The following is a 24326-nucleotide window of genomic DNA, read 5'->3' on the forward strand; positions in this document are numbered from 1 at the left end:
TCTCGTCAGCTTCTTCGTTCACGTTCACTGTGGTTTGTTGTTGTCTGAAGTCATGAACGCTAGTTGGTGCTCCAGTATAATCGGTCCTCCGAAACTCATTCAGTGAGAAACGTTCCGCGGTGCAAAAAATAAGTGTAAAAATGCGTAAAAAATGTTTAATGTGCTATTTTTTGTGTAATTAATTAATCTTAATTCATATTGTAATTAATAAATCGGAATTAACGCGCTAAAGTCCCGGCCATAATTTTTATACCATACTACACAAACCGTAAGTCCATTTTTAGGATGTACTTTCACATCATTTTTTTTTTACATTGCCATTGTGTTTTGGAGTGTCTTTTTCTCAAAACACAGATGTCTCGGGAACATAAAATTATGGGCGTGAATTGCAGAAGGCCTTGAAGAGGGTCTGTGAGGGAGGACTCGATTCACACAGGATCAACCCCACAAAACAGAGCAAAATGACTAAAATAACAACTAAGAGTCAATTGTATTGAACTGTTTCTTGTCCCCATTTAAATGTGACTGCAAATTATTGAAACATGTTGTTAGTGTGTAAAGCGACAACTAGTCACAAGCTATTCAGTGTTCAGTTTTAGTTCACGCTGACATAAACAAATCCATTATTGCAATATTTTCCGTAGAATTTCCCTCCCTATGTATTATGTTATATTATATACAGTATATTGTCTGCACACGGACTCTTTACTATGTGCAATCTGAAAAACCTCCTCTGTAATCTTAAACATTGTTGATGCAAGTTGCACATGCTAAGCAAATGTTGATGACTTGCTTGGCGTATAATTGCATAATCCTTACTACCCTTCCTGCCCTCCTTACATAATACCTTTTTTACTTTGTGTTGGGCCATTTGCTTCTGACTGTTTGAATTTATGCCTGGCCTTTAAATTGCTATTGAACATTACGGAGGCCAAGTGGTGCAAGCAATAACATGAATAATCTATTGGCAGTTCCTGTTGGACCAGGAGAAAATGAGACCTCCATCACCATTATACACACTCAGGGGAACGAAACCAGGCAATAGTAGCATTAGCCTTTCCCTCTTAAAAAACCCAATATGCATCGCGTATCCAAGTGGTAAACATCCATCGTACTATAGGCGGTGTTCAATAGTGTCTGCTAATGTAGAATCACAGCATCGCAGGGAAAAAATATTGAGATGGAGGGGGGGGGGGGTTACAAAGCAAACCAACATAAGTAGTACTTAATCCCTAAAAGACATCGTTGTGAGATTAGAGAAGTGGTACAATGACGCACTTCTCTGCAGGAATACGGCACGCGCCCGCATCCAAAAGCGACCCGCTTTAAATTCATTCATCGCACAGATCAATTGTCCATTCCAGGCACATCTGTCAATCAGACAGTGGAACGAAGAGCCAGCGGCGGCTGGCCGAGACGCAGCGGCCATCGAACAACACTTACCTGAAGGTTTCTAGCTGGCTGCTCCCTCTCGGAGACGTAGATCGAGGTTTTTCTCCCAGTGAGGTGGCAACCGTGATAATTTAAGTAAATAAAAATACAAAACAAAAATGTATGATGCTGGTAACGAGAATTTTCCAAGAGAACCTCAGCCACCTAAAAATATTTCCGTTACAGTGGAATGTCAAATCGGGTATACGTTGACGTGCAAAATTTCTCAAATCGAATAAACTCTGCCCAAACCCTAAAAAGGAAGAAAGGAACAATATTTGGAGAATTTTCTGAGAGCGCGTAATTGTGCTTCCAGAGTAAAATGAATCTAGACTTATAAATGACGACTATATTCAAAAGGAGCAACACACCTGGAGGACGGTTGGTACAAAGGGAGGCAGAGGGCGTTGTTCTGGTTCACATCTAAATGTGCCGTTTCGGTTTCAACGAGTAGCTGTTGCGCGCTTTTCCCTTTAAAGAAATAAACCCAGAAAGACATCTTTGATTCAGAGACTTCATCGTTTATTTACCGATTGTCTGAGCACATCTTCAATCACTGTAAAGTCATATAAAAAAAGGTGGAGCAACGGAGTCCTTCCACCTACAGATGTGCAACAATATCAAATACAAATTTAAAGTATTCTAAATGGGAAATTCATTTTTTGTTCACCTGAAAGTAATAACTCTTTTCCATGATTGATGAGGAGGCACAAAACCTGGATGATATTAAAATAACTAATCCTACTACATATAAGAATATACATTTAAGTACCCTGCTGTGATTGTTTTACCAAAAGACCATAAACAACTGTTTCAAAGTGACTGGACGGTTTTTCTCTAAAGTGTCAGTGCATTTTCCACCATGATGAGAAAGAGCTCGAGCGGATTGTGTGTTCCCTGGATAGAGAAGTACCATCGTTGGTTTCACATGAGAATAAAAAAATACACACATCAACGCATGAATCAGTAGGCTTACTACATCATTGCCTCATCAAGAGCACACGTTGAGATACGACTGTGGTTACAGCTGTATATTCTACGGAATTATTCATTCATTCTTTACACTGGATATTTTCCATTGGGGAAATGATGGTGTGTGTGTGTGTGTGTGTGTGTGTGTGTGTGTGTGTGACAATTGTGGCCTCATTGTCATTCTTTTCAGCTGCAACACAATTTAAAAATGTGGAAACTATCACATGTGTTCATCACATGAGCTTCAGACTCTACGGTTCCTCCAACTAATCAGCCTCATATTCATCCGAACGTCAACGTTACGAATGAAGCGTCGGGCCCTGATTCTAAAATGTGCTATATTATGAGTCTACTTGGCTGTTATGGCGTATTTCCTTCTGCTTCCAAAGTCTTTTTCACGCCGTCGGGTTTGCAGCAGAAAGAACGAGGCCATAAGAAGAAGTTGCCTCACTGACCCCAAATCCTGCTGCTTCGCCCCACGTGTAGCTCCGTGCACGTCTTCCCGCCGCCGGCCAGTAGACGCCACTTGTGTCTTTGTTCCCACGAGCTGCAGCAGCGCAGCCAAAGAGGTCGCCTACAGGTGTGTGTCCGCTGATCCAAGACCCCGCCTCCCCTCGGCGAGAAGTAGGCCGCTGATGGTGACGTCCAGGACGTCCGTGCTGTGGGGGGTGGGGGGGGGGGGGGGATCACGGCCTCCGGTCGGCCTCCCGCTGAACGGACGCGATGCTCCGCCTCAACCTCCTGGTGAACAGGTGCGCGCTCCGGCCGCAGTAGGTATGCGCGGCGCTCCGCAGCGACGCCTCCAGCGGCTGGAGCAGCGACGTCTCCATGTCCTCGCCGAACGCGTACTGCGACGGGGGGGGGAGAGGAGCGCGTTACATCTCTGCTTTCAGACATGACGTCACATTGATCGAGGAAGACGAAAATCAAGCAGACAAAAAAAAAAAAAAAGAACGACTGTGCGGGTGGATGATGAATATCTGTGAGTACAACTCCACCCGAATGGGCTCAGTAAGGCGCCACGTGTGCTTCCAGAGATATAAACTCTGTTCCTATAAGCAGCTACGGGATGCAGGCCTCCATGTTTTTATACCTTACAGCTCGAGTACTTAAGAAATCCCCCCCCCCCCCCCCCCCGCTTGGCCCGAGCATCAGGTAAGTCACAGCGCCCTTTCTTAACTTTCACATGCCGTCAACAGGCAATAAAGCGCCATCACCAGCCGCCTATCGATTTCCACGCGGGTGGCTTTGTCCACACAGCCACACACACACCATGTCTCAAACAAGCATCGGCACTAAAAGATTTTACAACTCTTCTGCGGGCTCGCCTTGCGTAGCGGAAGGGCTCTTTATTGCGAGCTCCTCGGCAGCCTGACAGAACCGGGCCAACCAAGGAGCTCTTTTGTGGGATGTGAGACGAGAGTTTCCTTCCTAAATTGCCTGCTCCGGGGCTTTAGGGTGCGCTCCTCAAAAAAAAAAAAAAAAAAAAAAAGGGGGGACCGAGAGGGAACAAAGTGGGCGAGCGGGGGGCGGGGGGAGAAACAGGAAGCCGGGATAAAAGCTTCGGCAAAAAACACAGCTCATAACAACAAAAGGGCCGAGTGCTCTTCGGTTAAAGACCGGGGCTCTTCTCTAATAAGCCAATTGTACGCCAAGGTCTCGTATCCTACATTTATTTACTCATTACCGCACTGATGATAAACCACAGCTGTCCTCTCTGCCTCCTGCAACCAGGAGAAGTCGGGCACCGACCCCCAGAGACGGGTGGAAGCACAGCGAGGGGGGGGGTGTAACGGTAACGGATGGAGACGGGCCAATGAGGCGGACTTCGGGGGAGAGGCGGCTGAAGCGACGTACATCTGTGAATCCGACGGACGTCGTACCTGGTTTTATTTTTGTTATTTTTTAATCACAGTGACTCCATTGTCAGTATCCCCCGGGCGGCGCCCCTTTAGGGGGCTCGTGCCCATTCAAAGAGGGAAATGTTTGGGTGTTAACAGAAGGCGTGAAGGTGGCCTCACCAGCTGTTCCAAGTGAAACCAGGAGGACATTACGGGATTGAGGGTGGAGATTTTTGTCGACAAATCCAATGAAAAGACCAAAGCGGTAATGAATGGCCCCCCCCGCTAACAAGCCGAGTGCGCGTGCCTCCGATCCGACACGAGTAACACAATTTCACTGCCTTTTATGAGTCTTCAATTCATCTTCTTCTTCTGGCCTTTTATCCGACCACATCTAAAGCAGCCATTAGAGAGGCTAAGACAGGCTGACGGAAACGTGCACCGGGCTATTGATTAAGCACCGGTGGCCGAAAGGCTGCCGGGGGGGGGGGGGGGGGGGAAGAACTGCGATGGCCTTGAGTGCCTATTGATGATGTAATGGCATTAAAATGGCCGACATAACTGCCCTCTAAATAAACAGAGGGGGGGGGGGGGGGGCAGGAGAAGGAATACAAATGGTGGCTCCTCCTCACTAAGGAGTAGGCGGCGCACAGCCTTCATCACAGTTACCGGTTATGGAGATGGCGAAGCAGTCTTTACCGTGATGGACCTGATGAACCTCAGCACTCCCACACTGTTTATATGGTTTATGGTTATGGCCGCGCTACTGCAGTTTGTGCGGCCATTTTAACAGGTCTTCCAAATAACATGCAGATCTTCTCCTGATTTGCAATATTTAGTGGCAATAAAGTTTTTTTTTTTATATTCTATATCTTTTTTGTTCCCTCACATTGAGAAAGAAAATATGGTTTTGAGTCGAGTGTCTCTTTGAATTTTCAAATACTGTAATACACCACTAAATACTGTGGTATGAATTGAAGGTCATTTGGCCCCCTCCTGTGCACTGTGGAATAAACAACGCCTTTCAATCATTACTCCCCCTCACATTAAGTCATCCGGTTAACTGGGTTTCAAACGCTCTGAACACCTTTTTAAAAGAATAAATCTACTTCATTCAACTAACAAGTGTTTAATGTGGACAATTAAGAACCACCAGGTTGATCCTTGGGACTGTGGGGGCTCAGAAAAACAAACAAACACACACACACGTTTCTCGTGAGAGAGGCTGACTACCTGTCGGATGGCCTCGTACACGGCCCGGAACGCGGGCTGCTTGTCGTCGTGGTACACCCCCCTGTTACCATGGAGAATAAAGACACCTTCCTGGTCAGCTTGTTGGCAGTTGCTGCCGTAGATACAGTGGTCTGGACGGTAGTTCCACTGGCAGGGAAACACATACAGGCTTTCTGTGGAAAAGCAAAGCACACATGAGGGGAGGGGGGGGGTCAATGAAAACGGCAAGTAAGTGGGTTTATTTAAAAGGGACAAGTTACAAAGTCTTTTCAACTTTAGGTTAGATTAATACTTTCGCAGTCATACCAGCTCCAACATTGGGATTGTTGGCAACTTCTCATTGAGACTCTTTGATCCCTCTACTTTGGACTTCTTCATACAAAGCAATCATCAGGCCTCAAATGGGCTCCTTCAACACAAAATGATAACTGAAGAAGACCGAAGAGCGAAACACACACTGGCCGGAGACGTGTTGCAATACCTAGAAACGCCACGTGTTGTTTTACACACGGTCCCTCCGCTTTGGATTGTCATGTTTACATATGTGTGTTAGTTCTCCCCCAAGCTTGAGGGGTTGATCTCCATGACGGCAGTTTGTGTCGAGGGAAGCTTATCCCAATAACAGAAAGAAAACCTGAATACGGAGCAAAATTCATTACACGCTTTTCTTTTTTGAATATTGTTGTCGTTATTGTGGCTAACCAATATCGCGGAGACTACAAGCAGAGAGGGAATGTGCTCAAGTAAATTCTGACTATGGTGGAAAAACTTTATTTCTCCCCCGCCGTGAAAAAAATAAAATCAATTCCAACAACCGTCTTGATTATTTCCAGTCAACACAACAGTAGAGTATTCATTTTAAGACTTATGAAATCCGATTGAAGGCAATTGATTGCACAAACCTGGATTATGGTGAAAAATTATATTTAGAAGGTCCTGGTCCCCCCAGGTGATATTGAGTTTATACTTCTGGAGAAGGGGCATAAGGATTTCCTCCCACTTCAGTGCAACTGTTGTCATGTCATTCTAGAGGGAAAAAATAAGGCAATCAAAAGAATATTCCTATCACTTTCAGGAAGTCATTAACCTGATATTTGGCTGAATGAATCACTTTGTAAACACTTCGTTAATCTCAAAAGAAACTGTTTTTTCTTTTAAGAGCAAATGCCCATTGTGGTGGTTTGGAAAAGAACAAGAGCGACCTCAGCTGGTCGGTCGTGGTGTTACAGCTGCTACTGAACCCAATAGAACTATATTTAAATCACTACATTTCACACATCTCAAGATGACTGAATGAAGAAAATATGGTTCAATATAAGTTGACATCATTTTTATCCATAGAAAAATGTTGATTCTGGTTTCAATAACAGGGGACCCAAATGAAAAGTGTAATAGCATTTGTTTCATCTTACTAATTTACAAAAACATTGTTCCACTGATGCTGTAATTTATTGATGAGATGTTCTTTTGTAAAGTAACTAGTTTAACGTTACCAACATTCTGTGTTTTATGTATAACAAATGAAACAATAATTTAAGGGTTTCTTAATCAGTTCTTTTTGTATAGAATAAGATCATAAAAAGGACGAACATCGCCAGAAGAATTAAATGCTCAGATGAAAGCTGTGATGTGTAAATAATATAATTATGAACTGTAGCGAGATTTCGCTTTAAGCCTTTTGGATGTCTCTAGAGTAATAATAATAATGTGAAATCTCAGATTTTAATCAAACAGCCTAAAATGATCTTGAAGGAATCCCCAAATGGAAGCAATTCAGAAGGCCACCATGATTGCTGGTACCAGCAGACAAACAACCCCAGAATAAAGGGCATAAAGGCACTTATTCTTTCACCCACTTAAGCAGGATGCACTCGTATAACAATTTGGCAGCAGGACGAAGCAACAGCTGACAATAAATACCACGCGCATTACCTTAAAAGATTTCTCCCTGAGGCGCGTCATGTTCATGAGCATGACCCCTGAGTTGACGCCTGTCTCGCCGTAGTAAGGGTGGCGTGCAAAGCGGTTGTACCAGCCTATGCGTGGCTCCTCGTGCTCTGGAGCCATGGCGGCTAAGTGGCTTGAATTGAACTGAGAAAGGAGGCCCCAGATTTCTTCTACCGGCTGCAGAAAAATGATGTCCGTGTCCACGTAGAGCAAAGAATCTACTTCCTTTAGAATCAGCTGGAAAACAAAAAAATATATATTAAAAAAATGTGTTATTGTTTCAAGTTACACACAGGAAGGACGGCTGTGCACCTACAGGCAGGAAGAGCCTCTGGGAGGCACAAGGTTTGAAGAGCTTCTTCCACTCTTTGGCATTCTCCATGGGAAATGTTATGGGGTAGATGGTGTAGTTAAACTTGGTCTGGACGGTCCTGGGCCACGAGTCCAGCTTTAAAAAAAAAACAAGCACAAATGAAACATTTACATCAAAAATGTCGACATTTTAAGATTTTAAGGAACAGGAAAGGAATGATACACTTTACACGACATTCGTAGATTGAACTTGGGTTTACGTGCACAAGTTGCGCAATGGTTGCAGCGAGGCCTCCTGATATTTCTCTGACAATAAAACGTAGCCATAATGAGCTATTGACTATGATTTCACTACGCCGGCGAAGGCAAAAGCTCTGGTGTCGACGGGGGGGGGGGGGGGGAGAGAAAGGCGCTTACGGCATTTCGGAAGTGGTCGTGTAGATCATCCTCAGCGAAGACGTAAAAGTGCAGAGATTTGTGGCTGAGGAGAACAGCCGACTTCAACATGGCAAGAGTCTCCTCCAGCCTGGGGCCACAGGCCACCACCGCCAGGTGACTTCTCCCACCGCCGCGTTCCCCCACTTCAGAGGCAGACCTCTTTCTAAGAGCCCGGGAATAAAATCAGTCATCAACCACAGTTTGTATTCATTACCCACAGCATGGGTGCACTGACATGGCGAGGGATCAGCTGACCCTGTGGGGGTTTGAACTGTTGCACATTTTAAGTTCAGACATCATGAATCTAACTTGTAATTTCAGAAACCACATTGACCACTTTGGATCTTATACATGGGTCAACGTGATAGCAGGAGATTATACGGTTTCAAGATGTTGTCAGTGTGTGTGTTTCTAAGAACTGCTCGTGTTTACGACTTCAGGGTCAAACGTGGTTTCAAGGTACACTGATAGTGCAGCGATGGGCCCAGCCTTTACTTTTAAAATGTTCAGATATGAAAGTAGGTGAGAGTTACAAGTTGAAGTCGAAGAATTGTAAATAACAATGATTGTTATATCAAGAGAGAGATGCACAAAATCAGTCATACCCAACAGATGACTCCAATAAGCAGTTCACTCCACACACACCAGCAGGTAGACTCCAATATGGCCTCCAGTAAGAAACTGACCGCTTTTTACACCTGACAGAATAAAATCATGCTCAGTGTTTCCCCTATCATTGTAACACACTGACAGTGTTGTTGTAAACCTAGTTGTAGACCTAGGGGGAATCTTTTGGATCCTCAGCGTTAAGTGAATCTCTTCAATCATGTTAAGGTGTTACCTCGGAGTTGACGTTAGCTGTTTAGCAAGCGGCCCATTAGTTAGTCAATTAAGCTAGCCAACGGATAGTAGCTTTAGCATTAACACGATAGCATTAGCAACGTGCAACGCATAACCTTTAATGAATGAGCTTAAGTAACGAAAATGTGCTCAGTAATGACATGAACGTCGGGTGGCATTAGCCGGGCTAGCTACCGTCCAAGCCCTGCGTCGCGGTCTCGTAGGCCCGCTGATCCTGGGGTTTTCCTGAGAAGGTGCCCGGTGTCATGGCTGCGCCCGTCGGGTCCCTCCTGTGCTTTCAGATCCCAGCCCTCGCGGTCTTCCGAGGTTGCGGCTAGTTGAGTGAACACGTACAGCAGTGAGAGCGAGGTGGAGACCATGCACAGGAAAAATGCTCGGTGGTAGCATCGCATTTTGCATTTCAAATTGCATGCGCTAACTGGACATGTTGGTCGCTGATCTCGGCTCACGTTGCCATCTGACGGTACGAGCTAACAAATCTTATCTAAAAAAAGAAAAGCTAAACCAAAGAGCACAGCTGCTCTTCTCTGCCCCACCCACAGCACTGTGTTTAGTTTCATCAACTATCCAGGTATCTCAAAGGTCGAGGACATAATATGATTCTTATTGTGAATGGTCGTGTGTACCTGTGCGGTGACCTTTAGGGTCCCACGGGATGGGAACACACCCCCCCCCCCCCCAGGTCCCACTTCCGTGGCATGTTGGTAACGTTAGTTAAGAGTGAGGGCTGTGGAAGTTCATGCACACTTACTGCTTCTAAGGGCCTTTCTTTCTAGACAAAACTAGAGCAAGGAACATGGTGCAAGGTAAAGAAAAGTCCACATAAACACAGTACTTTGAAGTGTGTGCAGGTCATTCATTGACAGTAACGTATTGCCTTCATGTCTTTTGATGTGGAAAAAGGTCAGCAACGTTCAGAAATATGATCCATTGACTGGAGTCTCTAGAGCAGAAATCTTTCCAGTAAAGCAAGAAATATGCGTCTTCTGAACTGTTCCTAGTTACAATGTAGACAATTAAATAAAGACATATCCAGGTATCTTCAAGTTATTTTATTTAACATTTTACAATATAAACCATTCTCTAGATTAAATCATGCTTAACTCTACCAAGTGAAAGAAGCATACTTAGAATAATTATTTAGTATCTTTTCTCAAATGTTAGACAGTAAAAAAAAGAAAATTATTGCATTCAATGCCATAAACTGAGAGCTGAATAAAGCCAACGACCGGCAGTGTTATGATTTACTGATAATGGGAAAAGGACATAATGCTTAAAAATATTGAACATTAAGTGCAAATAATGTTAACAAAACTCAAGGATGAACAACACTTCCGAGATGACTTTTTTTCATTTTCTTTCACAATGCATCAAGTATTCTGTGCAGCAACGACCGACCCAGTGTGACGCTGACGCAACACTGAAGTGTTAAAACACGAGTGACCACAAAACGTGGCCAAAATCCAACATTTAATGCTACCGTTCATTCTTTCAGTTCACCGTGACGTTTCTTGTCGCTGAGCACGCAGCAGCCGTCGCGACTCCTGACCTCTTTTGTCACCGGGGGAAAAAAGGGCAGTGAAACATATCGTCCCCAAAAAAAGAGGTCAACGCGGTCACGTTTGAATTTGTACTTTTTTTTCGTCAATGCAAGTTGAGGTTGAATCTCCGGAGTGCAGGGGGGGGAGGGCGGGTTGTGCTGACCGGTGAGTTTTAAAGGCTAGTGGGTCTCTCCGGTCACCGGCGATCCCTCTGCGTGGGGCGTCGTGCACCTGGAGACCCCCCGCTCAGTGTTATCGGAGCTCGAGCCGCTCTGACTGTGTTGGTCCGCCGAGGCGGCGCTCGTCGACGTGGACGCGGGTTTGGCTTTCTCCTTAAAGTCTGTGATTATTACGGTCAGGTCTCCAACGGTGACCTCCAGATGCTGCGCGCTGCTCCGGTCGATGTTTTTTAACCGGGGCCTGGTTGGGGAGACAAACCAACAAGATCAGAGACCACCGAATAAGACGAGGGATTCGACGATTTACTTTGTAAACCAATTACCTCATCTTTTTATGGCCTTTCTTCTTCAGTGTTGGTTCTTTGTCACTTTTGTCTTTCTCAGATTTTTCTTTCTTCTCCTTTTTAGGAAGCGTCGGTGGTGCAAACTGCTGATTGGCTTGCTGTGAAACCAGCTGAGAAACAGGCCGGGGTTTTCTGAAGGACAAAAAAAAAAAAAAAAACAGTCAATGGCTTAATAGTTACTCTTGTATCCAGTAGCATACGGGTAGGGTGAGCATGCGTTTGCACCAATGTACTGTGTTACAATTCAATTTGACCTGGAGGCTATGAAGAGATCCATTCCTCTACCACATCACTCACAGTTCGGAAAAAAAAAATCTATGGTTAATTTACAGTGGTAGAATTACATTCTGAAGTTTGAGGCTTCAGTAGTTTGAGTGTGTCAAATCAAGTGGGCATCTTCCAAAAAGGTACACTAGGTTTCCCCCATAGCAGCAGGGGAGCGATAGTACCATCAAAAGACACATCTTTGTAGGCGGTGTCAATGTCCACCGCCTAATGTTTTAAGACAGACTTCAAAATGTGCAAACTTTTCCTTTTTGAACGAATATTCTTAAAAAGGTATTGAGGCATTAAAAGATGTCCCGCAGTGTACTTAACAAGTGCTCGAACCTTTGCAGTTCAGGCCTAGCCTTAAATAATTATTTCCTTAGCGCAAGATCCCTTTTTCTTATTTACGGGATGCATGTATAGTCATGCTACTAAACTGTAAGCTGGTGATGATGTTTGTTACTGTATTGCACCTAAAATATGACATAACGGCACTGAAGCAGTTTATAGGGCTGCAGGAATGAGTCCTCAGTCCTGGACTTTAAATCAGAATTTTTTTCACTATGAGATCCAATTACAATCAGCCCATGAAATTCAATCATTTTGTTCTAAAATGTAACACGTCAGTGACTACTCCTGTGGCTAATTCAGATGCTTTTACATGTGTTATGAGACTACAAAATGTCATCAAGCCATCAAACCTCTCGTCGCGTGTTCCCATGCTCATCAAGACCCGGTTCGTTTATGATTTTACTTTTTGCAGATTCAACTCATGCTTGAAATAAAAATTAAAAAAAACAGGAGGATCATTTAGGTTGCGTTTGCCGATTTTTGTAGAGAACCTTATTTTTGTGCTGTATTTCTACGCCAATTCAATTCTGGCAGACTGTCTGTGACACAACACAAAAAGAGATCGGGAAGGTGCAAGAGCTTAAAAATGCCCAGATATTAGTTGATAAGAGGTATTTTGTGAAAATTCTCCCCTAAAGATAACTATCTGGCTGGGAGTTACCCTCTTCCTCATCGCTTTTTACTTCCTTCTTTGTAGTCATACAGTATTATTATTTTGGTACCCAATGTGATGTTTCTTTCTTCTCATAGAGCAAATACGTATATAGGTAAATCTTGGGCTTAAGAGCCACAAAGCAACAAACTCAGCCTTTTTGAAAGCTTGCATGCCAGGTTTCAGTTATTTTTTTAAAGATTTGGGGAATGAACTCAATAGACTTTCTGGAGTCTTGATTATAACGATAAGGATTTGGATAATACTGCGTGTAATGCCACAAAACACGCACACATTAAGTTTTATTGAAATATTTGGATATCAATTATTTTCTCTTCCCATAAGTAGGCTTATCAAATTCGCGAAATTTTAAGGACATGACCTCCGTGGTACTTCCTACACTCTCAGCCACCAAAGCTGGAACAAATGAACCCTTCCCGGACACAAGAACTACTGCAGGCCTGCTGTAACCGCTCGATGTCACGTTGCCTCATAAACCCGCTGCTCACTGACTGCACTTCTTTCACGTTATAAGCATGCAATTAGAAATAGTCCTGCGGGGTTGCTTCGGTTTTTTCTTGTTTGTTTGTTTGTTGTTGTGCTAACGACCCGCTGCAGCAATCCTTACCGAGTGGACGTACCCTTCCTGACATCACACATCATGCACTTGAACGCCTCGGCGGTGTTCCTGAACGTGCAGACGCTACAGTCCCAGAAGCCATCGTCGGCGGGGGGCTTCGATTGCCGCTTTGGCCTTCAGACAAAAACAAAACAAAAACACTGTGATAACGCCATATTTTTTTTTTTTTTTTTTGCAACGAGCGCAATGATTTCAGAGAAACCCCCTCTGCCGGGTTGGGTACCGGAACAGGAAAGACACGAGTCTAAAAGTTCTTATATTGCACAGAGGTCAGTCATTTAGGAAATTGGGAGATTTCCGCTCACGCACGCAGTTGCCCCTTATTAAAGCATCAGCGAGCCGCCATGAACACTTCAGTTTAAAAAAAAAGAAGAAGAAGAAAAAAAAAAAGCTCCATCCATTGACCGAGCTTTCTGCTTTCAAACGGCCCGATAAAGTCTCCGTTCACAGATACTAGCGGCAGTTTTACCTTGTCGGGCTCTTCTTGTCACCCATTTAACGAAACTTCGACTCAATGAGTTGAAAAATGATCGATGTTACAGGTGAAAAAAACCGCATTTAGCTGCTATTCAGCTGTCGTGGAAACTCCTGTCGAGCCCGGTCACGTGACACGGGTTCACCCAATCGCCTTCGAGGTGATCAGCACGAACAGAAGCCGGCGACGCGCGTCACCCGACGCTGATGAAAGTCGCGTTGTACATTTGTATATTATTAATAACGCATGGCGGGGTGAAAATGTCCACAGTGGGTTGTAGATCGGAACTTTGACGCATTAAAAAAATGTAAACAAAGTGAAATATTGTATTAATACAAAGATATTCTCTAGCGAGGTAAAAATGTAGCTGTTTCGAAAGATACTTTTAAAAGCTAGAATTATACTTGAATGATTGCTCTAGGTATATATTTACTTTACACCTCTACTCCGCAACATTTTATGGACAAATGTCTTATTTTGTGAGGTTTGGACATTCCCGACCTTCGCTTGTAGGGGGCAGCACCGCGTGGTTTTCCGGAAGTGTGTCGTTCAACGAAGAAGAGCAGACAGGAAGTTGGTGCATTCTGGTGCTTCTGTAATGACAGTGTAGCTAGGATTTCCTTGTTCTTTTCTCTTTTTTTGGTTTGGATTACAGTATAAGTCTCCCTTGCCGGTACGAGAAATGTAACCGGACTATTAATCAATCTTCATTTGGTGAGTGAGTCCCTCTTTGCTCAGTGATGCTAACCGTGCTAACGGCCTGTGGGCTTTCCCATCCAGGCTAACGAACATCAACAGGCGCCCAATCTTCATCAAAACAGCTTTGTACCCTTCGGATATTTGGATACTTTGGTGTTTTAACGTTAGTAAAGAAAAGTTAAGTTGTGAGTGCTTCAACGTTTGTGATAAGAGAGCAGATTGTTTGTAAATAACGTTATGTGGATGGTGCGTGGTTGGAGCCCATTAATTGAGTTTACGTTATATAAACAAATTATTTTGATTGAAATGATTTATTCAGACAAACATTTTCGTTTGTTTGGCATGTCAAAAAAGACTCAGTCAAGTGAGTAACACAAAGTAATGATAAAGTTGTCTTTGTGTGCACGTGTGTTATTTTGATTCTCTAATGTGTACATGTCAATAATTGGTTAATATGGCTCTACTTAAACAAGGCTATATCATCCCCCCCAATCTAGGTTGATCCCTCTCCATTGAACCATAGTGTGCATACCAGACAAGGAACCACAATCACTCCTCCCACAGTAAGTGAAAACAACTGTTTAGCAACCTCTACCTGCACTGTTTTGTCTGTTGCACTTTGTTCAGCATGCCGACAGCTGGACACGTGGACAATGAGTGTCATTTGATACAAAATGTCCTCAATAAATAACTATTTCTCTGAAGGATTGTACATATTGAAGCGTGTTTCCGTGACTGCATTGCCCACCTTTTAACACTCAATCTGGAAATGTTTTCGTGGTCTAACCAACACACTTTTCTTTGTAGTGGCATATGCACGTGATCAAAAATCCATCCGAGAGGTATATGAAGAGCGCTTCTGTCCAATGGATTCAAGAGAGGTACGGGAGTATGTTGTTTTTCAAGGTTCAAAATATATTAGCTAGACAAAGCCCCTCAGATGGGTCAACAGTCTGTTGCATCATGCTGTTTTTTAAGCTGCATTTTAGGGATTCGCTTATTTTCTTTCTCACCTCGTAAGTATTCATAGCTGTTTTGAGTGTCCGTCCACTTTTACATATTTTGTAGCGTAAAAAGTTAATTCATGGGGATATTGATGTCACATCCAAAGCCTTTTGACTCTCCGTATGTATCATAATGCTGTGGTCGCTCATATCATCGTTCACATGGGTTTTTTTGTGCCGCGTTTTAAACACAATTTCAATTTATATCATAGGAATATGTTATTTTATGGAGGTAATTCCCAAATGAAATCTTGTTTTTAAAGAGGAGGAGTGGCTATATCAGTGTTATTTTCTTGACGGTATCTTGTCATTGCAGGTGACTCTCCATCGGGTGGTCAATATTGTTGACAAGAGGAGCCCAATGCCTCGGGTGCAAGTGGGATATGACAGAAGTTTTGATAATGACCAGTGGTATGGCGGTCCTCGCAATTACCACGATGCAAGAGAACCTTACGGAGATGACGGTTTCGCGCCCAATGACCGTCGCTACTTTGATGACAGCCCACCGTGCAATTTTCGCAGGAATATTTCACAAAATGTAAGAAAAGCTTGGGTTGTCTCACGTTGGCTTTCCAGCATTTGCTTTATGTGACGTGTAACAATTGTCAGAGCAGAGTGTTGTTAAAGTGTGTTTAAAGAAATTGTTTAGAAATGTCAATGTATCTGACTCAGAAAGTTCCCGTAGGGATGGTAGTTTTCAATAGTTTAATTGAGTTGTCTGTTCTTTTTGTTGTTCTCAACAATGTATCATTTTATTCCCCATGCCATAAAACATTTACACAGTGATTTTTTAAAATTTAGATTCTTCATTGTTCTGTACTTACGCGAAAGTGTCTTCCTTATTATTCATGTGGTCGCTCAGCGGAATTTGCTGACTCCACTAAATAAAAGATCTTAAAGGGTGTTTAATCGTGATTTATGTTTCAGGAGGGCCCGTCCTCTCAACAGTGGTATGGCCGAGATGATTTGAGGCATCAGTTGGGCTTGAGGTAAGTCGTATTGATATTTGTATTCATCTGATTATGTCGGGTGTCTTTTGTAATGCGCCTAAATGGCCACAAGGTGGAGGCAGAGTTTGGTCTTTAATAAAACCTGTCATTAGCTTGACATTTATTTATGACCATCATGTTGTGTGACCCTCCGTGCATGTGATATCATTGAGGGGCGGGGGGGGGGGTTAACCAAACTCACGAGTGTAACATCACATTTGTAAATTATTTTCAAACGGTTGTTACACTTTTTCGCCTCGGCAGAAAAGCATTACATTTGGAATAATATAACGAGTGTGTTTTTAAACGATCCGTGAACACACTGCTCTTGAGATAAGCCGAAGAGCTTAAGTCCAGCAGCAACGCACTACGTATTCATCAACAGACCACTTCAACATGCCAACAGTCCACGGGCCCGAGCCCCACTTTCCAGGAGTCCTACCAGGCTCGAGAGGGGGGGGGACAAAGGGCACTAGTGTCTACTCACTCAGTCAAACACGCCTTCACCCCACCCTGAGAGCAAAAAACTGCTGGACCACTCCCTCCTCAGTCAAACACCATGACACTCGTCAGGTATTCTAAGTGTTTTGCATTGAATTTATAATAATGTTGGATACATTATAAGTCAATTCCACCTCCAGATTATCCATTTTTTTTACACAAGATAGAACTGCTGATTTCTATTTTTTATTATTATAATATAGACAGTATGAACAGGAATGCCATTCACTGTACAAAAGGGGAACCTGAGTATTATTTTGAGACAAATCAAACCAATCCATGGAATAAATGCTCAGTCCTCAGTCAGAACCGTCCTCCAGGGTTTTGGTTTCAGCAATTTTTAATTTTCAAAAAAGCTTCTCCCCTCAACTCTGAAAGACAGCAAGCAGGGGGGGGGGGGGGGGGGGGGGGCGCACAGCGGCCATGTTGACAAGCTGGCAAATAGGGAATAGTCCTTCTGGTTATTTCTTAGTTTCTCAGTCACTCAGGGACTCTCAGCATCAAGTGCATATTTCCATGAGTACATGTCTTTTTAAAATTTAATTTAATTTAAATTAAGTACAAAACTCTGACTGATCTTTTGATGTTAGTTTTGTACTCCGCAAATGGCAATTTAGTGCTTGTCACATGGCAGGCCGATTCTTGGCTGCTTCAAACAGACCCCGGGTCGTAAAGGTTTGAGGTCTCGTTAGACCTGCTCTTTGTTTGAGATGTGGCCCGAGTTCAGACTGAGGTCACGACAACCAGGTGCCTTTGGGTCATTTCACGCCGCTGGACCTAAAAGGCTGTCGTCGGGACACAGGGTTTGGCCTGGACTGGACACACAGTGCGTTAGTGCTCGGTGTGCTTTGTAACTTCTGCTTCATATTTAATCCGGACTCCGCCTTTCATTTGAAGACAAAGAGGAGTGAAAGAAGACCAGTGCTGGTCCAACTGTTGCATGTTCCAAAGTGAAACAAATTGATCAGGGCCCCACTGAGACTAAATATAAGTTTCTGAGGCATTTATTCGGTTTCTTCATCCCATATATTGTGACTGACACTTTTCTTTTGTCACAAGGCTGCAGAGCCATTTAGCATTTAGCCTTTTTCAAGCCTGTATATATATTTTTTCTTTCGTATTTCCTTCAGGAAAAGCGGCGGAAGCGGCCCTTCTTTCCGCAGCCGAGGCCGCAAGTCGGGCCCTCCTCGGAGGTCAGTGCCACACACACACACACACACACACCCCGTTATCAAGCAGTGCTCGAGATCAGGGCTCCAAGGACGTGGCTTTGTAAACGTTTCATCCCTGTGGCGGCAGGAGTCCTCCGCCAGTAGCAGACAAGCGGGGCCGCTCTCCTTTGCGGAGGGCGGCCCGTCCGCCTGAGCCCGCCCGCTCCGGGTCCAACAGCAGCAGCCGCAGCTTCTCCCCCGACCGAGAGAGAGGCTTCCCCCCCCAGCAGCAGCAGCAGCAGCAGCAGCAGCAGCGGCGTAAGTATTAAGTCGCCTTCCAAGTTTTTCCCCCACGTGGCAGATAGGGGGCGCTACCAGCCGAGCGGTACATCGGTGTGAAATGGGAGCGCTGCCCGGTTCTGTCCGTAGCAGCTGTTACTCTCTCTCTCCCTCTCCCTCTGATGGCAGCAGCGGCTCCACCAGGGAACCCGTATAATTATGACGTCTGAAGGCATTAAGCCGCTCCAGGTGAAGCATCTGTTTTTTTTTTTTTTTCTGAAGCGAAGGGTCAGGGTGTGCTGAAACACGTTAAGGCGTTAACTACACAAACACCACGCACACACTTGCAGAGGCTGGGGAAAAAAGGATAGCCTGGGTTTATTGCGGGGGGGGGGGGGGGGTTGTAGTCAGAATTTGACCTTTTCTTCGGTTCATGCGTTGGCTTAACAATGCCTTCAGAAGCCATTTGAGTCTAAACATTTACAAACTCTCCTTTTGTTGGATCCCCATCCGTCATTTCGGGTTCTAACGCCCTTCATGGTTTCACGTTTGACAAAAATCTGGCAAAACCGGTAAGATGAGCCCGAGACTTTGCCCCATGGCGTAGCGCTCTTTTTGAAGATGCAATAAAAGTGTGAGAAAGCGCCCCCCCACACACACACACTGCTTCCATCTGGCATGCTAATTAGGCCCGGCTCTGCTAAGTTCACAAAAATAGGGTTTTAGTCATCAGGTATGTACACGAGGGCTTTGTCCTACACCCAGGAGCTGTAGTTTAGCACAATTTAGGCCTATGATGATGATGGTGATGGTCATCATCATAGGCCCCACCAGCCCATTTCCATGCTTGTATGATCCAAACTCCAAACCGTTAAAAACAAACAACTTTTTTCTAGACACATTGGAGCCAGCAAAGGACAATATTTCAATCCAGGCCCCGCTGAAGTCCAACAAGGGACTATTAAAAAAAAAAACTATTGACTTATCCTTTTCAGCTTCACAATGACAAGTGAGTCGTTGTTTGACGTCTCGCAGTGAAGACTGATTGTTCCCCAGGGCATTTAAAGAAATGTACTATTTTCCAGTTATTAGACAGACAGCCGTGTGGAACTAAGTCAGGAAGGCGCGGTACCGGGCCGTTTCCAGATTGGAATCAGGGATGCCGCATTTAACCTGGCACGCGTCCCAGCCGGCTCAACCGAGGGTTTATTTAAATACGCAGCACATTTAAATCAGGGGATGGCGTGGTCCCTACATGGACCTCTCTTTACCTTCTGGGTTTCTTACCCGTTCTCTGGTGACGCTTTCTCCATAGATCTGCCCAGCGTGCTGATGAGCCCCGTGGAGGAGTCCACTCACAGCTCAGGCTCCTCAAAGGTAAGACCAGCGTCGCCCCCGGCAACAAACGCGCGTTGCACCGAGCAAAAGAACCACGAAACGCCACCAAAGTTTTATTTCATCGCTTTTAAGCTACAGCAAAGACCGAAATAACACACGTGTCATGTGGCCATTTGCTTTGATCCTTGGCTGTACGGATCCTTTAATCAGAGGGATGCACGGTATACGGCGCATCTTCCGTTGACATGCAGCATGCATAATGAGACGTGCACGGAAACGAGAGCAGAGTCGTCTCCATTTGAAACGCTTTGAAAGCCGAACCAGCCCCTGAACCGAGTGACCTCGGGGTCCTAACCTTTCTTAACCTTTTGCACCCGCCAGGAAAATGCTGTGGTATCTGTAGCGGAGGCGGAGGAGGAGGAGGAGGAGGAGGAGGAGGAGGAGGAGGAGGAGGCTGCTGCCGGCGTGGAGCCGAAGCCGACACCGGAGGAAGTCCTCAAGACTCGCCGGTCGGAGGCCATTAAGGCCAAGGCTCTGGAAATCGAGACGGTAGGGCGATTTCCTCCGTGAAACGACCTCAATTCTCTGAACTCTGCGAAATAAAAACACCTTTTTGTGCCCGCCGAGCCTCTCAGAAATCCGTCTTTGAGGTCAGACCGCTCTGAAATAAAAGGCCTGAAGTAAGGGAATCATTGTGGAGAACTTGCAGACTTATCCTCCCCTCCCCCCCACTTGCTGGGATTTATAATTGTGGCCTTTTTTCATTCCAAAATGAAGCCTGCCTCACAGTCAAAGTGTGTCAGTGGGCAGTTGTGGAGAGAAACTAACAAACTGTATTTAAAAAAAGAAAAACGCTCCCTGCCGCCCTTTGTTGATTGGGTTGTATAAAGAATCCGACCGCTGGGACGTGGTACGGCTTCACCTTGCTCACCTTCCTCGGCTTGCTTCGCATGACATTTAAGAAATAGAGAAACAATTTTTTGAGGGGGAGGGGAGGGCAGTGGCTCGGGGGGGGGGGGGGGGGGAGATGCCTCTGCTGGCCTGCTATTTGAAGTCGCACTCTCTCGCCTTCCCTTCATCGCGCGGCACCACAGTGCCACTTATCTGTTCCCGTTAAAGCGGGGCAGGAATTGCCCCGCAGGATGCAGGCGGCCCACCCACCGCGTGGCACGTCTCTTGGCATTCTCACACACACACACACACACACGCTTTACCCTGCCATTTCCAACCACTTCCACAGACGTGGTGAGCGGCTGAAAACCTCTGCCGTGTCTTTACTGTAACATCTGCCCCGGGCGGCTGAGCACCGATCCATCGGAGGGGGGAAGGGGAGGGGGGGGGGGGGGGGGGCAGGGCAGAGCTGCATCTCGGACCACCTGCTTCAAATGGAACGGTTCCAATCCGCAGCGCTTTGTGTAAAACAAGCGCTCAACATACATTTAAATAATCCACTACACCCTTTTTTTAGTCTTCCCATTAGTTTGCACCGGCACGGTCCGAATGGCTCTGTAAGTATTTGTTACGCACTCAATCTTTTTTGGCCAAGAGCTTGACGTAATGCATACTTTTGAATGGGTGGTTCAGGGTTATAAATTACAATAGTGACCACAAATTCATGGACACAATAAACACTTTGTTATGACATGGCTGTAAGCCGTAGATGACCAACGGGGGCCATTTATCAATCTCGGCACCAACCGCAGAGCCAATCCGAGCTTGTAAACTGACGATAACAACAACATAGAAAATATCCAGTCAATACTGAGCTTAAGTGCCTGGTTGTAATTTTCAGAGGAGTCCATTCATCATCCCAATCAGCGCAAATGAAACATATCCATTTCAACTATTAGCCCCTCCGTCGAGAGGTCCGGTTTGCAGCTTGAGTGATTAGAACGGCCCTTTTAATATCCCCTAATGTGTACCAGCCCTCCAGTCATTACCCCACTTCCCCTGTTATGCAGGACCCCCGCCTGCACCGCCGCTCATTGGAGCAGAGCCTCACTAAACGTCCATGTGAGGGCCTTATGTATAATCTACCTCAACCCCCCCTCCCCCTGTCATTGGCCACCCGGTACCCCAGCACCCTTGTGTGTGTGTGTGTGTGTGTGTGTGTGTGAGCACAATTTGGACCTCCGCAAACATCCGATTTTGGGCAGAAGCCCACTTTGTGAGGGCTCCTCCTTTCGCCCCCCCCCCCCCCACGGTGTTGCCGTTTCTCTCGGGGCTCCAGCCCGTCCTGTGTGGCCCCTTTTGGTATCACGCTTAAAGATCGGCTCAGGGCCGGTGTTTGGGGGGGCGGGGGGGTTTCACAACATAGAGAGAATGCACTCTGACGCAGCAGTCCAGCGGTGTGATGAACATGCTGCGGAGGCGGCGCCCCTCAACCGATCTTAGCCTCCCGCTAAATGATTCTCACTCAAATCCGCCCTGCGGGGGGCGGGGGGGCGGGGGGGGGGGGGCGAGGCGTAGATGCAGTGTTAGATGACGGCTTAAAAGCAGCCTGGGAAGACGGAAGGTAACCCGTGTTGTCGGAGGAGTTTGGGCCACACGTGTCGTTGGTCTCTCACTCCCTCGCGGTCGGGGCGGCAGGCTGTCATTATGTGGGGGGGGCCGCGAACGCGCTCGACTTGACGTGCAGACGTTAAATCACCCGATCCAAACATCTCCTGCAGTCTGGGGATATTTCGGTCCCGAGGCCTTCCTCTGAGTGTTGTGATGCTGTGTTGTTGCAATACTCGGTGAGTTTATTATTATTATTATTATTTGGTATAACATGTGACCCGCAGCAGGTGCGCAGACGAGCCTTTTTCGCCTCTTGCTAGAAACACTGAGTTGGGTCCCTTTGTGGATCTTTGCTTCCCTCCTTATTGTTATTTCTCTTTCTTTGACCTTTCCCTTCCCGGGTTTCAACGGGACAGATCCCCTCGATGAGGACGTTTCTGTTGTTTCCTGAACATCGTTTAGACACGTACGGCCACTCCTTCACCGCGACCTCTCGTCGGTCAAAACCTTCCTGAAATCATCCGCGCTGACGGTCGAGTCACTTGACAGAGATATTACGGATATATAAAAGTGTGTGTATGCAGGCAGAGTAACGGCCGCTGTGGTTTTGGATTCAGCCCGAGCTGACAGAACCCTGGAACCGCCTCGCCGGTTAACCTCACATTCTGCTCAAGACTGGACTCTGATTTAAGTCGACAGGCAGCATTTTTCTTTTCCGATTTAACGGCGCTTATGCATTTTTGTGTGTTTTTATTACATTTAACAGAAAATTCATGTTGGATGAGATACTGTCAACTGATTATTATTTTTTTTTTCCTTCCACAACTTAAACCCGCACACTAAAATAAGTGAATTGATCATGACACAGGTATATACAACTCCTCTAATGAACGGCTTCAGATCAGTGCGTCTCGTCTCCTGTCGCTTCACGATTGATGAAGTGATGACATACAGTAAAAAGAGAGGCAGTAGTAATTAGATTTAATTTGTCTGTAAGCCACAGAGAATCCTTCTCTCTGCATTAAAGGTAACCCTGGAGGACCCCCCTCCCGGGTGGAGCCCTAAGCATTTTGAGGGTGGCTTCAGTGCACGGCCCCACATTCAGGTCCCCCCCCCCCCCCAGGTGATAAAGATGTTGTGAGCTTGCACCTGGGACTCTAATAAAGGACTTAACAGCCGTTTTGGGTCAGCCGTAAAAATCCGAGAGGGATGTGAGAGCTTGTTACGATGTGGTGTGAAAGAATGCCACGGCACCAGTAACCCACTCTGACACCTCGCGTCCCCTTTTGTTATGGGCGGACGGGCATACACACATTGACACACCTGTTTCATGGAATTCACCAATTTACCAGAGCTGGGTCTGTTAAGTTCACAGTTGGGCGTTGACGTAGGAGCCGGTGTGTCATTTTTTTTTTTTTTTTAATGAGCTCTCAGATGGAGGCGCTTACTCATCAGTCAGCCAATTATAATTCCCTCTTGCATACTGTTTTATTCTGTAAGCAGATGTATTCCATGTTCCTAAAATACCAAAACATTCAGTCACGTGACGTGCTCGGTTGGGCAAAGATTGAACATCCGGATTTGACTAGTTAACTTGAAGGCCCGGTCTTGCTGGACTTTGTTTACCACACTGATTGCTTTACGTACACCCTGAACACGATTGATTTGTGTGCAGCAATACAGGAAGGACTGCGAGACCTTCCGCACGGTGGTGAAGATGTTGGTGACCAAGGAGCCCGGTTTGGACGACCTGCTGCAGGCTCCGTTGGACGAGAACCTGCTGGAGATCAAAGAGCGCTGCCTGGACGCGCTGAGGCAGTTTGTAAAGGAGCTGGACGAGATATTAAAGCAGCCAGAGCCCTCCGCATGAACAACTAAAATGTGTTTTTTAAACTATTATGTAAAAAAAAAAAAAACCCCAAAAACAGATCTGGTAGTGACACTTTTCCCCTCGCTGAAATGTAAATAAGATTGATTCAATAATTGTTGTTTCTGGAAACCTGAACAATTATAATTTGTAATGTTCAGCTGCAATTTTTTTCTTCAGTCAATACAGAAGACTTAAGATATTTTTTGTGGAATCCTACTCATTCTTGCCTATCACAACCGCTCTTTTGGTTTTTATAAAGTATATTATGCTACCAGTAAATGTATTTCTTGCAGACGAGGCCGTGCAACTAACTGTAACAACTACTCTCATCATTGTATTAAATGGGACGAGTCCATGTGTGTTTGCTTCAGTGCAGCGCAATTTTATATAGACAAATACTTTTTATACTGTGTGGAGATCATGCGTTTATCAAAGTCAAATATCAATGTTTTTCCAATAAAAGCGTAAGCCTTGAAATTGTTTCTTCGTGTTCATTAAGTACTTCTGTG

At 45.3% G+C, this 24326-nt stretch overlaps 3 protein-coding genes across 5 annotated transcripts; 1 reads left to right on the top strand and 2 right to left on the bottom strand.

Annotated features, from left to right (window-relative positions):
* Positions 1-2612: 2612 nt before the first annotated feature.
* LOC119196482 (glucoside xylosyltransferase 1-like) lies at positions 2613-9676 on the bottom strand. 2 transcript variants are annotated; one of them, XM_037452207.2, is made up of 8 exons: positions 9210-9676; positions 8780-8872; positions 8154-8337; positions 7741-7872; positions 7410-7661; positions 6380-6503; positions 5478-5650; positions 2613-3251 (listed from the first exon to the last, which is right to left on the bottom strand). In XM_037452207.2, exons 1-8 carry the CDS (start codon positions 9425-9427, stop codon positions 3090-3092), a joined length of 1338 nt encoding a protein of 445 aa, XP_037308104.2. In that variant the 5' UTR covers positions 9428-9676; the 3' UTR covers positions 2613-3089. The 2 variants fall into 2 exon arrangements, with proteins under 2 accessions (XP_037308104.2, XP_037308105.2); XM_037452208.2 differs by lacking the exon at positions 8780-8872.
* Positions 9677-10072: 396 nt separating this feature from the next.
* Positions 10073-13645, bottom strand: LOC119196043 (YY1-associated factor 2-like). Of its 2 annotated transcripts, XM_037451412.2 has the most exons (4): positions 13479-13645; positions 12998-13123; positions 11079-11231; positions 10073-10996 (listed from the first exon to the last, which is right to left on the bottom strand). In XM_037451412.2, the coding sequence occupies exons 1-4, from the start codon at positions 13502-13504 to the stop codon at positions 10756-10758; spliced, it is 546 nt and encodes a 181-aa protein (XP_037307309.1). In that variant the 5' UTR covers positions 13505-13645; the 3' UTR covers positions 10073-10755. The 2 variants fall into 2 exon arrangements, with proteins under 2 accessions (XP_037307309.1, XP_037307311.1); XM_037451414.2 differs by lacking the exon at positions 12998-13123.
* Positions 13646-13772: 127 nt separating this feature from the next.
* On the top strand, positions 13773-24311 carry LOC119196042 (periphilin-1-like). Its single transcript, XM_037451411.2, has 10 exons — positions 13773-14198; positions 14681-14746; positions 14991-15064; positions 15504-15725; positions 16115-16176; positions 17808-17870; positions 17977-18146; positions 19423-19484; positions 19827-19994; positions 23623-24311. Coding segments are annotated over exons 2-10 (1017 nt in total). The 5' UTR covers positions 13773-14198; positions 14681-14745; the 3' UTR covers positions 23818-24311.
* Positions 24312-24326: the final 15 nt, after the last annotated feature.

This window comes from Pungitius pungitius, chromosome 6 (genome assembly GCF_949316345.1).
Source record: "Pungitius pungitius chromosome 6, fPunPun2.1, whole genome shotgun sequence".
Lineage (NCBI taxonomy): Eukaryota > Metazoa > Chordata > Actinopteri > Perciformes > Gasterosteidae > Pungitius > Pungitius pungitius.